Source organism: Vespula vulgaris, chromosome 7 (genome assembly GCF_905475345.1).
Source record: "Vespula vulgaris chromosome 7, iyVesVulg1.1, whole genome shotgun sequence".
NCBI classification, from domain to species: Eukaryota; Metazoa; Arthropoda; class Insecta; order Hymenoptera; family Vespidae; genus Vespula; species Vespula vulgaris.
The window spans coordinates 2,504,904-2,516,190 of record NC_066592.1 but is presented as its reverse complement, the minus strand read 5'-3'; the positions used below and the strand labels follow the sequence as shown (position 1 = coordinate 2,516,190).

The 11,287-nt window shown below is 36.3% G+C and overlaps 3 protein-coding genes across 9 annotated transcripts in view; all 3 read left to right on the top strand.

Annotated features, from left to right (window-relative positions):
• The first annotated feature begins 25 nt into the window (after positions 1-25).
• LOC127065032 (type 1 phosphatidylinositol 4,5-bisphosphate 4-phosphatase) lies at positions 26-3,121 on the top strand. 2 transcript variants are annotated; one of them, XM_050996850.1, is made up of 6 exons: positions 26-380; positions 487-671; positions 749-958; positions 1,037-1,177; positions 1,529-1,583; positions 1,714-3,121. In XM_050996850.1, the coding sequence occupies exons 1-6, from the start codon at positions 311-313 to the stop codon at positions 1,797-1,799; spliced, it is 747 nt and encodes a 248-aa protein (XP_050852807.1). In that variant the 5' UTR covers positions 26-310; the 3' UTR covers positions 1,800-3,121. The 2 variants fall into 2 exon arrangements, with proteins under 2 accessions (XP_050852807.1, XP_050852806.1); XM_050996849.1 differs by having other exon boundaries at positions 26-395.
• A 204-nt stretch (positions 3,122-3,325) lies between these two features.
• LOC127065033 (ras-related protein Rab-35) lies at positions 3,326-6,717 on the top strand. The gene is made up of 3 exons (XM_050996851.1): positions 3,326-3,738; positions 4,412-4,836; positions 4,915-6,717. The coding sequence occupies exons 1-3, from the start codon at positions 3,687-3,689 to the stop codon at positions 5,041-5,043; spliced, it is 606 nt and encodes a 201-aa protein (XP_050852808.1). The 5' UTR covers positions 3,326-3,686; the 3' UTR covers positions 5,044-6,717.
• Positions 6,718-7,504: 787 nt separating this feature from the next.
• LOC127065028 (serine/threonine-protein phosphatase 2B catalytic subunit 2-like) overlaps positions 7,505-11,287 on the top strand; it is a 184,089-nt gene continuing 180,306 nt past the window's right edge. For 2 of the 6 annotated variants that reach the window (XM_050996838.1, XM_050996837.1), the window contains exon 1: positions 7,513-8,979. In XM_050996838.1, the coding sequence (XP_050852795.1) occupies positions 8,928-8,979 (52 nt within the window). In that variant the 5' untranslated portion in view covers positions 7,513-8,927. Of the gene's footprint in view, positions 8,980-11,287 lie in introns of all 6 variants that reach the window. The other 4 variants (XM_050996840.1, XM_050996839.1, XM_050996841.1 and 1 more) reach the window with 3 other exon arrangements.

Here is an 11,287-nt window from a genome sequence, read left to right as displayed (position 1 = left end):
GGGGAACTAAAAGGAATTCATTTAGTTTTAAAAATATTTATATTAAAATACTCTGCTATGGTTGGTTACATTTCGTGATCATCGACAGTGATTGGTTTTGTTAAATAGCTACGTTCAAACAGAAGACGAAGAATTTTGGTGTTAAGCTAAGGTTGTCGTAGGAAAGAGTTTGCCGTCTAGAATCTAATGGAACTACGAAAAGTGTTAGAAAAATTTGTATTTTGTCATCTTGTCATCGAAATACCGGGAGTACTGTCAAACGTCGAGTAATTAATAGTCGTTAAAAGGAGAATAATTATATCGACGAGTAATGGGTGATGGCAAGGAAGGCGAGCGGCAGCCGCTCTTGAAAAATGAAAATGTTACTTATAGTTCACACGGTAGCGACGTAATAAGTAAATAATAATTGCTTTGAAAAATAGAGTCACATTTATAATACAAGAAGTTTTATTCTGCCAATTAAATTATTCATTGATGTTATTTTAGTTGAGCCAGATTCAACGGTCAGTACAGTATCTCCAATAGGTCCAGATGAATTACCTCCGCCATATGAGCCAGCTGATCAGGATGGTAAGCCAATGGTTACTTGTAGGGTATGTCAAGCTATGATAGATATTACAGGCAAGCGGGAGCAACATGTTGTTAAATGTTGTCAGTGTAACGAAGCAACGGTACGTTCACAATAAATTTATATTTATAGTTTATGAAGGAAGAAAAGGTTACATGCGTATATGCGTATTTATTACAGCCTATAAAAAATGCTCCACCTGGAAAAAAATATGTACGATGTCCATGTAACTGTCTTTTAATATGTAAAAGTTCTTCCCAACGTATCGCTTGTCCAAGGCCAAATTGCAAGCGTATTATCAATCTTGCTCCAAGTCCTATAACACCACCGGTTCTTTCTATGCCTGGAATGTGCAGGGTATGCTGTGCTCATTGTCATGATACGTTTTTGGTAAGAAGTTAAGAATTATTAAAATAAGATACCATCGAATATTTCTATGTAATATTATATAATCGATATCTGTTGCAGTTTAATACATTGAATAATGCTTTAGCTCGATGTCCACATTGCCGCAAAATATCTTCTGTTGGTCCAGACTTTGCTAGAGGTCGTGGTATTGCTTTTATTATTGTTGGCATTATAGCTTTGGTAATTGCTATTGCTGTAACGGTAAGTCAGAAAGATTATGTACTATAGTCCGTTCGATGACTTAAAAACATATTCACAACCTTCAGATTGTAATAATTTTTGGACGAGTAGTCAAAGCAAGTCCTAACAATGACTTATGTAAATTCGCTCTTGAATTCGACGATATCCGAATTGAATATCATTCGCCAACCAATGGCTAAAGTGAATCTATCAGGCGCTTAGCGCACGACTATTTTTTTCACATCTCCCGACTTTTTTCGTCGAACGGATTATAGTTCAATAGTAACTGAAACAAGTCTCCTTAAAAAAAATAAGCTTTTTTAAAAGTGAGGTCTTTCAATTTTCACGAAATAACATGGAGTTTGTTTCCAGGTTGGAACGTATGCATTTGTCAAAACTAATGGAGGAATTTATGTAGCTTATGTTGGTGAGTTGAATAGATGTTATTAAAATATATGTATTTTTAAATAATGTTACTGCAAAAATACGAAAATGTGACTCATATTATGTTTCGAATTTTTTAACTTTTTAATTACTGTTCTTTTATTCGTTTATAGGTGCATTTTTGTTAGCTCTTCTTTGCTTAGGACGCAGTATTTATTATTGCACAATGAAGATCAGTCTAATAGAAGGTCCTATGTAGTTGTTCAAGAGACTATCGATGATTAGAATATGCAAATCGATTCTTTTAACATCATTATTGTATAATCTATGTCGTATAATATAAATCAAATGTTTATAGTAACATGACATTAGTCCTTGTAGGACCAAGGTGATATCTTTATGCATGTAAACGTATGCCTATGTACGCATGCGTGCTGCTGATGACGAATGCGCGTATACTTACACATGCATATACATGCAAATATATTATAACAAAGAGAAAGTGAATCAACCTAAATAATACTTCTTGCATGCAACTATACGAAATGAGGATATATTAGGAATTAATGAGGGTTTGTGGTGTTCGATGAAGCGTTCCTCTGCATTTTTATATATAAATCTGTATAAGCATAGGAACTCAACACGATAACTCATTTATTTTGTTTTTATATTCGTATCAAGTATGTCATAAATGATGCTTTGTACATGTATATCTTTGCGGTATCTATATAAGATGCACATAGATTATCCGTTGTATTTATTCCAGTTATATGCTGATATACGTGCATGAGACACTAATAAAAATTATGTTTTTAAACTTATGCTCATATTTACGTATAAATATCTGTATTAAACTACACAATCATATGATTAAAAAATTCTTTGCTGATATGATATGACTTGATTCAATGACTATACACATTTTCCAATGTAATTAGTAATGTTTGTAAATCATAACATTCAAACATCACAACTCTATTTTTACAAAATATTTTTATTACATTGCGTTTGTAATAAAAACGAATCTAAGATATAAGCATTCGCAATACTTTGTGACTTGAACGAATATAGAATAATACATAATTATTTATCCTATAATATAAATAATTGTAGATAAATAATATACTCAATAAACATATTATCAATTTCTTTTAATTATATTTCGATAAAGTGTATTGAATCTATTGTTCTAAGAAACTGTACAGTATAATGACCTTTGCTATCAAACTAACGCATTACAATGTCCTAAACTCGTATCTCTGTAACGAGAAGATTAAATGGACATATGTGTTGTGCATATATTATTTTAACGATAATTGAATATGTTTTATTTAAGTGTATTTATTTGATATTAATATATAATTATTACAAACGATATTCTATGTAAAAGGAGCATGAGCATATTTAAAATAAAATATCTTATTATGGACAATAAAATTCAAAAGGATGAATACGATTGAAATTAATCGAAATTGATCATTGTAACGAAACTTTTTAAAGCCGCTAAATTTAAATTGTAAGAACTTATGAAAGTTAATGACAATAATAAATATGTATCGCAAAATATATTGTAAAAAAGAACACGAACGTTTGAAAGAATTTAATTTATCAAATATACATTGCTCTTCAGATATATATTTATTATATTTTAATTGAAATTTTTTTCTTCTTATAGGAGAAATCGGCTTTATATCGGTGCAACGTAACGATTGGTTAATCGTACGACATATTGGTTATACAAAATGCGCCTTAAGCTTTCTCGTATAAATTAAAAATTCTTTTTCTCTCTCTTTCTCTCTTTCTCTCTTTCTTGGTTATGTGTAGTCTATGAGAATATGGCGGTAGCGACATGTTGCTGACAACTTGATATGGGATGGGCGTCATTTTAAACGAATATAGCTCTTTTTTTCTCAATAGTGATAATGAATACTGATATCACGGCAAATAAATATGGCGATCAATTAATGTTAAAATCGTTTACCTTAACGGATCGACAGGTTTCATCGAAATTTATAGAGAGAAAGTGTTCACTTTGTTACGTCGGCCTGTCAATAGTTAAATCTCGTGGTATAGATATCGTGTTGTTTAGGGTTTAACATTTTAAAGACATAATTTCGATAATATAGTGCATCTCATAAATGTAAAAATGGCCCGAGAATATGATCATTTATTTAAGCTGTTGATGATAGGAGATAGCGGTAAATATGTGTATATATGTGTATATAAATTTTATGATACTTGGATATATAAAACAATGTAATTATATATATATATATGTGTGTGTGTGTGTGTATATATATATATGATTAACAGTTGATCAAACATTACGAACTTTTTTGTCGTACGAACACAATGAATAAATAAATTGACTCAAAGTTAACATTAATTCAAAGTTAATGGATCATATAACTTTAGTCTTTTACAAAATTCGTTTATAACGCATAAAAAATAAATTTTTTTTTCTAAATTGTAAGCAATTCTTTTTAGTCGTGTTATAGAAAAAAAATAAAAATTTATCAAGTATGGAATATATTTATGTTAAATGATTAAAAAATATGAAAATAATCGAGGAGACTACAAATAATTATTTTTTATGCATGTTATTAATTGATTGATACTTAAGATGATGGTGCAAAGTCAATGTTATTTTTTGCTAATGTAAAGTATGTCATTATATATGATTACATGTATCCATGATATTATGTTACTCTTTATTAAAAAAATATGTACTTGCATAATCGTGTATTAAATTGCTATAGAATTGATTTTAGTTAATTTTATTATTTAGTAATATATTTTTATTGATAAATAATTTAAAACTTTATTTTCACTTATGCTTTAATAATATATATATATTTTTTTCTTTTTAAGGAGTAGGCAAGAGTTCCCTTCTTCTGAGATTTGCAGACAATACTTTTAATGGCAGTTATATAACTACGATAGGAGTGGATTTTAAAATACAAACTGTAGAAGTAGATGGTGAGAGAGTAAAACTGCAAATTTGGGATACAGCTGGACAGGAACGATTTCGGACAATAACTTCAACTTACTATAGGGGAACTCATGGCGTTATAGTTGTATACGATGTGACCAGTGGTGACTCATTCGCAAATGTTAAACGGTGGTTGCACGAAATAGAGGAAAATTGTGACGTTGTTAACAGGGTACTTGTAGGAAATAAGAACGATGCGCCTAATCAGAAAGTAGTGCTTACGGAAGATGCACAAAGGTTTGCCAATCAAATGGGAATTCAACTATTTGAAACGTCTGCCAAGGATAATATCAATGTCGAAGAGGTATTATCAATTTTTTTAAGCTCACCGTAAACGTATCCCCCAGTTTTACTATAAGTAATATATCCATATTGTTTCTAGATGTTTATGGCAATAACACGGCAAGTATTACGGACCAAAAGAGAACGGAATGAGCGTCAAGCTATACAAACGAACGAAACAGTTAATTTGAGAAAAAATACAAAACAGCATAGGAAAAAATGTTGTTAACAGCACCGCAAAAAAGTGCAAACTGTTAATAATATTATTTTATACAATAATAGGATAGAGAGAGAATACAACAGCGAGCACGTGTTCGTAAATTGGCGAACATGAGATGCCATACACCTTGATATTTTGTAAAATCACTAAGTTTTCTACCACGATTATGAAATTTAAGATTGCTTCCTAATGAAAGTTTACTTTGAACTATATCTATATTCAAAGCCTGAAGTCTCATAAGCATATATAGCTTATTCAGCCAAAGTGACTTTGCCTGGTATTCTGTACTTTTTATTCGGTACAAGAATACTATTTGACGCTGTAATAAGAACAAAGTTTATTTATTTTGTAACATCTATAGAGGAAAATATGAGTGAAGAAGGTAAAGTGAAAATTTTTGTTCCTCTTTAACATTCCTTGGAACATTCGGCATTTTTGGGAAAAAAAGAAAAAGAAAACAAAACAGAAAAAAAAGGAAAGAAAAAATATACTTAACAAAGTCAAGAAACATAGGTTCTGTATAAAGATTGATTTATCATTTTATTGGCTGAAATATTTGTGTTTTATAAAACAGGTTCGATCTTTTAATAATATTTAGAGAACGTAGTTCTCTTTTATATAATATGTTACTCCTTAATTCTAGAAAATGTTGTTTAACGAAGTATCGATAATTTTCAAATGATTTGCTTCAAATATATAGTTTTAAAGATCGGTAATCATTTCTTTAAATTAATCCAAATATTGAATTACAATGAATTATCATTCGCATGAATCGTCATGCCGCACAAAGAGGGTAGCCGTACGAAGCAAAAGTTTGAACGTTCACGTTAACTTGGTATTTCGTATTCTATCTAAACCACAATAAAACACATAAAGCCAATTCGAATGTGTATCCCGAGAAAAGAAACTTATTACAAATACTATCATCCTCACACAAACTTTTTATCTCAAAGTTGTAATATTGTGTTATAGATTTAGTTGCTTCCTTTACGGTTATTTTTAACTGTACGCTACGAAATAGTGAAAAATACGAGTGTAAAATGTTGCTTGGAAGAGTCCAAGAATTATTATTCGTTTGTAGTTTTGAAAATGAAATGAGATTGCATGCAAATTTGGAGTAATACCAAATTGTGTAAAAAGCGATGACGCGCTAGAATGCCCATTATTTATTTGTTTTTTTAAATTACTTTCCCATGTTATTTTTCGCGTATTAATTTATTGACGTCATTGCCAAAATAAGTATTATCCGAAAACAATTATCTCGTATTCTGTTACGGTGTGTGATTTTATGTGAACTTTTTATATCAACAATGAATTATTTATATCTAGTCTTCTTATAAAAATGTTTTCTATTTTGTCAAAAAGCACAAAAAAAAAGAAACGAATGAAAATGGCGTCATTGGATTAATATAATTTAGCGAATATTTCACATTGCGAAATAGTATTATTTTAAAACAATATGTTTTGCATGAATGGTAAAGAAACGCAAGTTAAACGAATAGCAAATCTTGTTCTTATATTAATGTTTTTGTACACGAACAATTAGTTCGAATTCTGTTCGCTACGTTATTGCAATATAGAATATGGACATCTAAATATAATTGAGAGGAAAACGTGGTATCATAGTCATATTTCGTGAAATCGTTCGAAAATGTAAATAAATTATAAGAACAACCTACGATATTTCTTCTTTATTTTTTTCTATTATAAAAATCTTTACCGTATAACAAAATGGATGCTCGGAGATAATTTTATCGCCCGATATAATTATTATCTATTAGAACAAAAATAACGAATGTTAAAAATTCAGTTGTATCATCGTTTGCCGCTCTCTACAGGCTCGATGCTGATTGGTGATTTTAAAAACGTATCGTGCGATAAGATCCTGCGTAGGATTGGAGAACGGCGATAAGGGTGAAAAGTCGAAGAGTATTGGTCGAGACGATCGGCGAATCGAAAGTTAATTATTTCTAACGGTTTTTTTACGGGACAAATGAGAAGAGTCGAAATAACGGAAGAAATAAGAATAACTTTGAAAAAGAAAAGAAGATAGGTGGCGCTTCGAGATAGTCGAAGGGAAAATGGCGTGAGAAGAGGGACGAATGATTTCGGTTGGTCGGTACGTTAAACGTTTCGTCGTATATTCGTTCGAAAATTTGGTGGGTAATACGATCGTTTCGATATTTAGCGCGAAATAAAAGCTTAAAGAGATTCGATAAAACGATATATACGAACGTAGCATCGCAAGGTTCGGACATTTGGCGATAAGCGCGTTTGGTGTTAATTTTGAATCGGCGACGTTAGAGCGGGAGAAAACAAGTGAGAGTTTCGACGGTTACAGTGGCGATGGCGCGACCTGGCGGTCGCGGCTTGAGATGGCGCCCTTGAATGATCGGTGCGCGTAACGGGGTGCGCGAGCGTCAACGTAGTCGCGGAGTCTTCAGTGTTCGCGCCGCGGAGAGCCAGAAAGACAGACATCTTGTAGTAGAATTTAGCGGCGTGGTGACTCGACCGTGAGGTGTCGGTGTCGCGGTGCTTCTTACGGTGTCGTCGTCGTCGTCTGTCACCGGTTTCTCTTTATATCGTAAACTAAAAAAAAAAGTTCGTTTCGGGTCTTCATCGTCGGTCGTCGTCGTCGTCGTCGTCGTCGTCGTCGTCGTCGTCGTCGTCGCCGCCGCCGTCGTCGTCGCGTCGGTCGTCGTCGTCGCCGCCGTCGTCGCCGCCGCCGCCGTCGTCGTCGTCGTCGTCGTCGTCGTCGTCGTTGTTGTTTGTCGTCGATTGTCATCGTCGTCGTACAGGTTGACATTGACGTTGACGTTGACGTTTACGTGCTCTCTCGTGATAGTGCCGAGATCGCGAGACTTCACCTTGCCGGCCGTGCAGCTCGCGTGGTCCAGCGATTCAGTAGTCGTTTGATAGAAAAAAGAAAGAAAAAAGAAAGAAAGAAAGAAAGAAAGAACTTTCCTCTCTTGTGAATCGTCGTCTGGTGGTGCAGCTCGTAAGAGGAGGCGCGAGAGGAGTTGCGGGGTGAGGAAGTAAGGGGAGGTGAAGTAAGGGAAAGAAAGAAGAAGAAAAAAGAAGGAAGTAAAAGAAGAAAAGAAAAGGAAGAAGAGAAAAGAAGAAGAAGAAGAAGAAGAAGAAGAGGAGGAGGAGAGAAGCGGAGGAGGGTTTCGCGCGGAGAAGCGGCAGGAAGAGAAGAGCGTAGAAAAGAGCGTAGAAGAGAAGCGAGGCGCGAAGGGGAAAACTCGTTTTGCGCTCCGCAAACGCCCATGAACGACGACGCTCTGGAGCGACCAATGTCGTATCGCCGCCGTCGTACCGTGCGATAACTTCCGTCACCTCTCCGGTCCCCCCCGTCCTTTCTCCCTCTTCGCGTTATATCCACGCGAGTCTCTCTCTCCCGGCCATAATACCGCGTTGCTTCTACTACGTGCGTGTGCCTACCTACTCGTCGTCGCTCTTGACTTTTCCTGTCGACGTTCGCCACCGGTGCGAGAGGTGCTGCTGTTGCTGCTGCTGCTGCTACCACCGCTGCTACCGCTGCTGCTACCACCATCTCGTTTGTGAGAGAAACGAACGAGCGCCGTAAAGAGGAACGTAATAGGTGGAGGACCGATCGAGATCGTCCTGTGCACCGGGTCACCGCCGCTGACTGACCGGACCCAACAGGAGCGCGTGTGCGGGCCAAAAAGAGAGAGAGAGAGAGAGAGAGACGGAGAGAGAGTGAGAGAGAGAGTGAGAGAGAGAGAGAGAGATAGATAAATAGAGATAGATAGACGGAGTGTGTGCGTGTGTCAGAGGGAGCTTGAGAAAAGGGGCTGAAGAGGGAGAGAGGGAGAAAGAGAGTGAGAAAGAAAACGAGGGGCCGGCGCCCACATCCTGATACAGCCAGCATGACCTCGAACAACTCGCAGAAGCTCTCGACGACGGAACGAGTGATCAAAAGTAAGCCACGAGAAAGTTTTCCCTTCTCTATATACCGCGAAACTATGCTATTATATTTTCTTTAAAAGTGCGACGACTCGTGCGAGAAAGATAGAAAGAGAGCCATGCCGTGTGCGCGATCCTCTCGAACGGTCCTTTTCTCCGTCGGTATGTCAGATTCCTCAAGAGTAACGGATAATATCTTCCACCCTATGTACTTACCTTTCTCCCTTTTTCTTCTTCTTCTTCTTCTTCTTCTTCTTCTCTTATTCTTGCTCTTTATCTATATTTCATTCTTTCCGTTTTGTTTTCTTTTCTGTTTTCTATCGTCACTCTATCGGCCGAACGAATTTCCTCGAAAGAGAACATTGATCGTTCCGTTCGAGGATCCGCGTGCGAAAGAAGAGAGAAGGAGAGAGTGTGAGAGAGGAGTGGGAGGGGAGGGGGAAGAAAAACAAAAAGAAAGAAATAAAAAGAGAGAGAGAGAAAGAGAGGCGCGTCAAAACACGACGTGTGTGTCGCGCGGGATTGATTTTCTTGGTGGCCCCATGGCGCCATCGCTATCGACCTGACAACGTTCTCTCGCTGACCCTTCGTTTTTCGCCTTTCCTCGTCTCGGCTAGCTCGGCTATGCTCTTCTCGCGGCCTCCTTTCCGAGGCCGAGCGTCGCACCCGTCACACGATCCTTCTTCTTCTTCTTCTTCTTCGTCTACTACTAACTTCTACTACTTCTTTTACTACTACTAATTTCTACTACTACTATTTTTACTACTATTGCTTCTATTACTTCTATTACTCCCTTTACTACTATTAGCACTATCATTTCTACTACTACTACTACTACTATTACTATTACTGCTATTATTATTATTATTATTATTATTATTATTATTATTATTATTATTATTGCTTCTCTTTCTTCTTTAACATCTTCTTTCTCTTCTTCCTCTTCTTCTTCTTCTTTCTTAATTTCTTCTTTCAGCTTCTTTTCTTCTTCTCCTTCAACTTCTTCTTATTCTACAGCGAAAGCCTTTTCCGAGCACGCGAGCGACCTCGTTTCATTCGAGGTCGAGGAACGGAATCGTCTCGAGGACGTTGCTTCGTCGTGTCGTTATTTTCATTGTCGTTGTCGTTTTCGTTGTCGTTGTCGTTGTTGTCATCGTTGTCGCGTTGTGGCAGGCTCGAAAATTCGCGTTTGGACGCAGCGAACGAGCGAGTAAGTAAGCAAGCGAGCAAGCGAGCGAGCGAGCGAGCGAGCGAGCGAGCGAGCAAGCGAGCAAACGAACGAACGAACGAACGAACGAACGAACGAGAGCGATCGATCGATCGAGCGACGAACAGCTGACCGAGCGCGGTCACGCGTCCGCCCGCCGCCGCTGCCGCCACTGCTGCCGCCGCCGCCGCCACAGCCGTGCCGCAGCCGTACCGCAACCGGACAGATCGACCGTTTCCTTTCTCGTAAGGACAGATCGACCGTTTGAAATTTTAAAGATGTTACCGATTACATGCTTTCAATCGTCTTTCGTCAAATATAGATATCTATGTATATCTACATATATATATTGTCGAGGATGAACAGGAAGAGGTGACGATGAGATGGTGTAATAGTGGAGAATTAGTAGAAGAAGAAGATGATGATGATATGCTCGATTCACGTGTCGTTGTTCCTAATAATAGCCGAGAAAATTTCGTTCGAGCCGAGAAAAGGTCGCCACGTAGATTATATATATATATATATATATATATATATATGTATATATATGTGTGTGTATGTGTATATATATATATAATGTACTTACTATATATATGTATTATGTACTTACTACCGCCGACAAACCAAATCGCTAGCCAACTACGTTCCCATCCTCGTATCTGCGACGTTATGGCCCTTCGCCAGCGTACAACGTGACTCCATCTCTTTATTTATTTATTTATTTTTCTTGTTTTTCCTTCTTCCTTCCTTTCTTTCCTTCTTTCTTTCTTTCTTTCTTGCTTTCTTTCTTTCTCAAGTCTATCGCAATTCTTCCTCGTATTTATAAATATTATTACAAAAGATTCGCCTCTTCCTTCTTCCCCTCCTCCACCTCCTTTATTCTCGAGAATAAATCGGCTCTCAGGTACAAAGATATATATAATACATATAATTCGAAACGTCTTCTCGATTATCCCTTCTGTAATATTTTTCGATAATATTCATCTATCGCGATATAGATAATTTTAAAGTTCTATTATCATACGTCTATTATATACACACGTATCATATTTTTTTTATTTACGAATCGTTATGATATTTTTTTAATTGTAATTTTCATGGTTATTGAGTAACGTC

What these genes read in the sequence shown, in the direction of transcription:
- LOC127065033 (XM_050996851.1), top strand. Translation starts at nt 3,687, where the DNA reads ATGGCCCGAGAATATGATCATTTATTTAAGCTGTTGATGATAGGAGAT. An exon ending in GTTGATGATAGGAGATAGCG is followed by an intron (nt 3,739 to 4,411) that starts GTAAATATGTGT and finishes TTTCTTTTTAAG; the next exon opens with GAGTAGGCAAGAGTTCCCTT. An exon ending in ATAATATCAATGTCGAAGAG is followed by an intron (nt 4,837 to 4,914) that starts GTATTATCAATT and finishes TATTGTTTCTAG; the next exon opens with ATGTTTATGGCAATAACACG.
- LOC127065032 (XM_050996849.1), top strand. Translation starts at nt 311, where the DNA reads ATGGGTGATGGCAAGGAAGGCGAGCGGCAGCCGCTCTTGAAAAATGAA. An exon ending in ACACGGTAGCGACGTAATAA is followed by an intron (nt 396 to 486) that starts GTAAATAATAAT and finishes ATGTTATTTTAG; the next exon opens with TTGAGCCAGATTCAACGGTC. An exon ending in TAATTGCTATTGCTGTAACG is followed by an intron (nt 1,178 to 1,528) that starts GTAAGTCAGAAA and finishes GTTTGTTTCCAG; the next exon opens with GTTGGAACGTATGCATTTGT.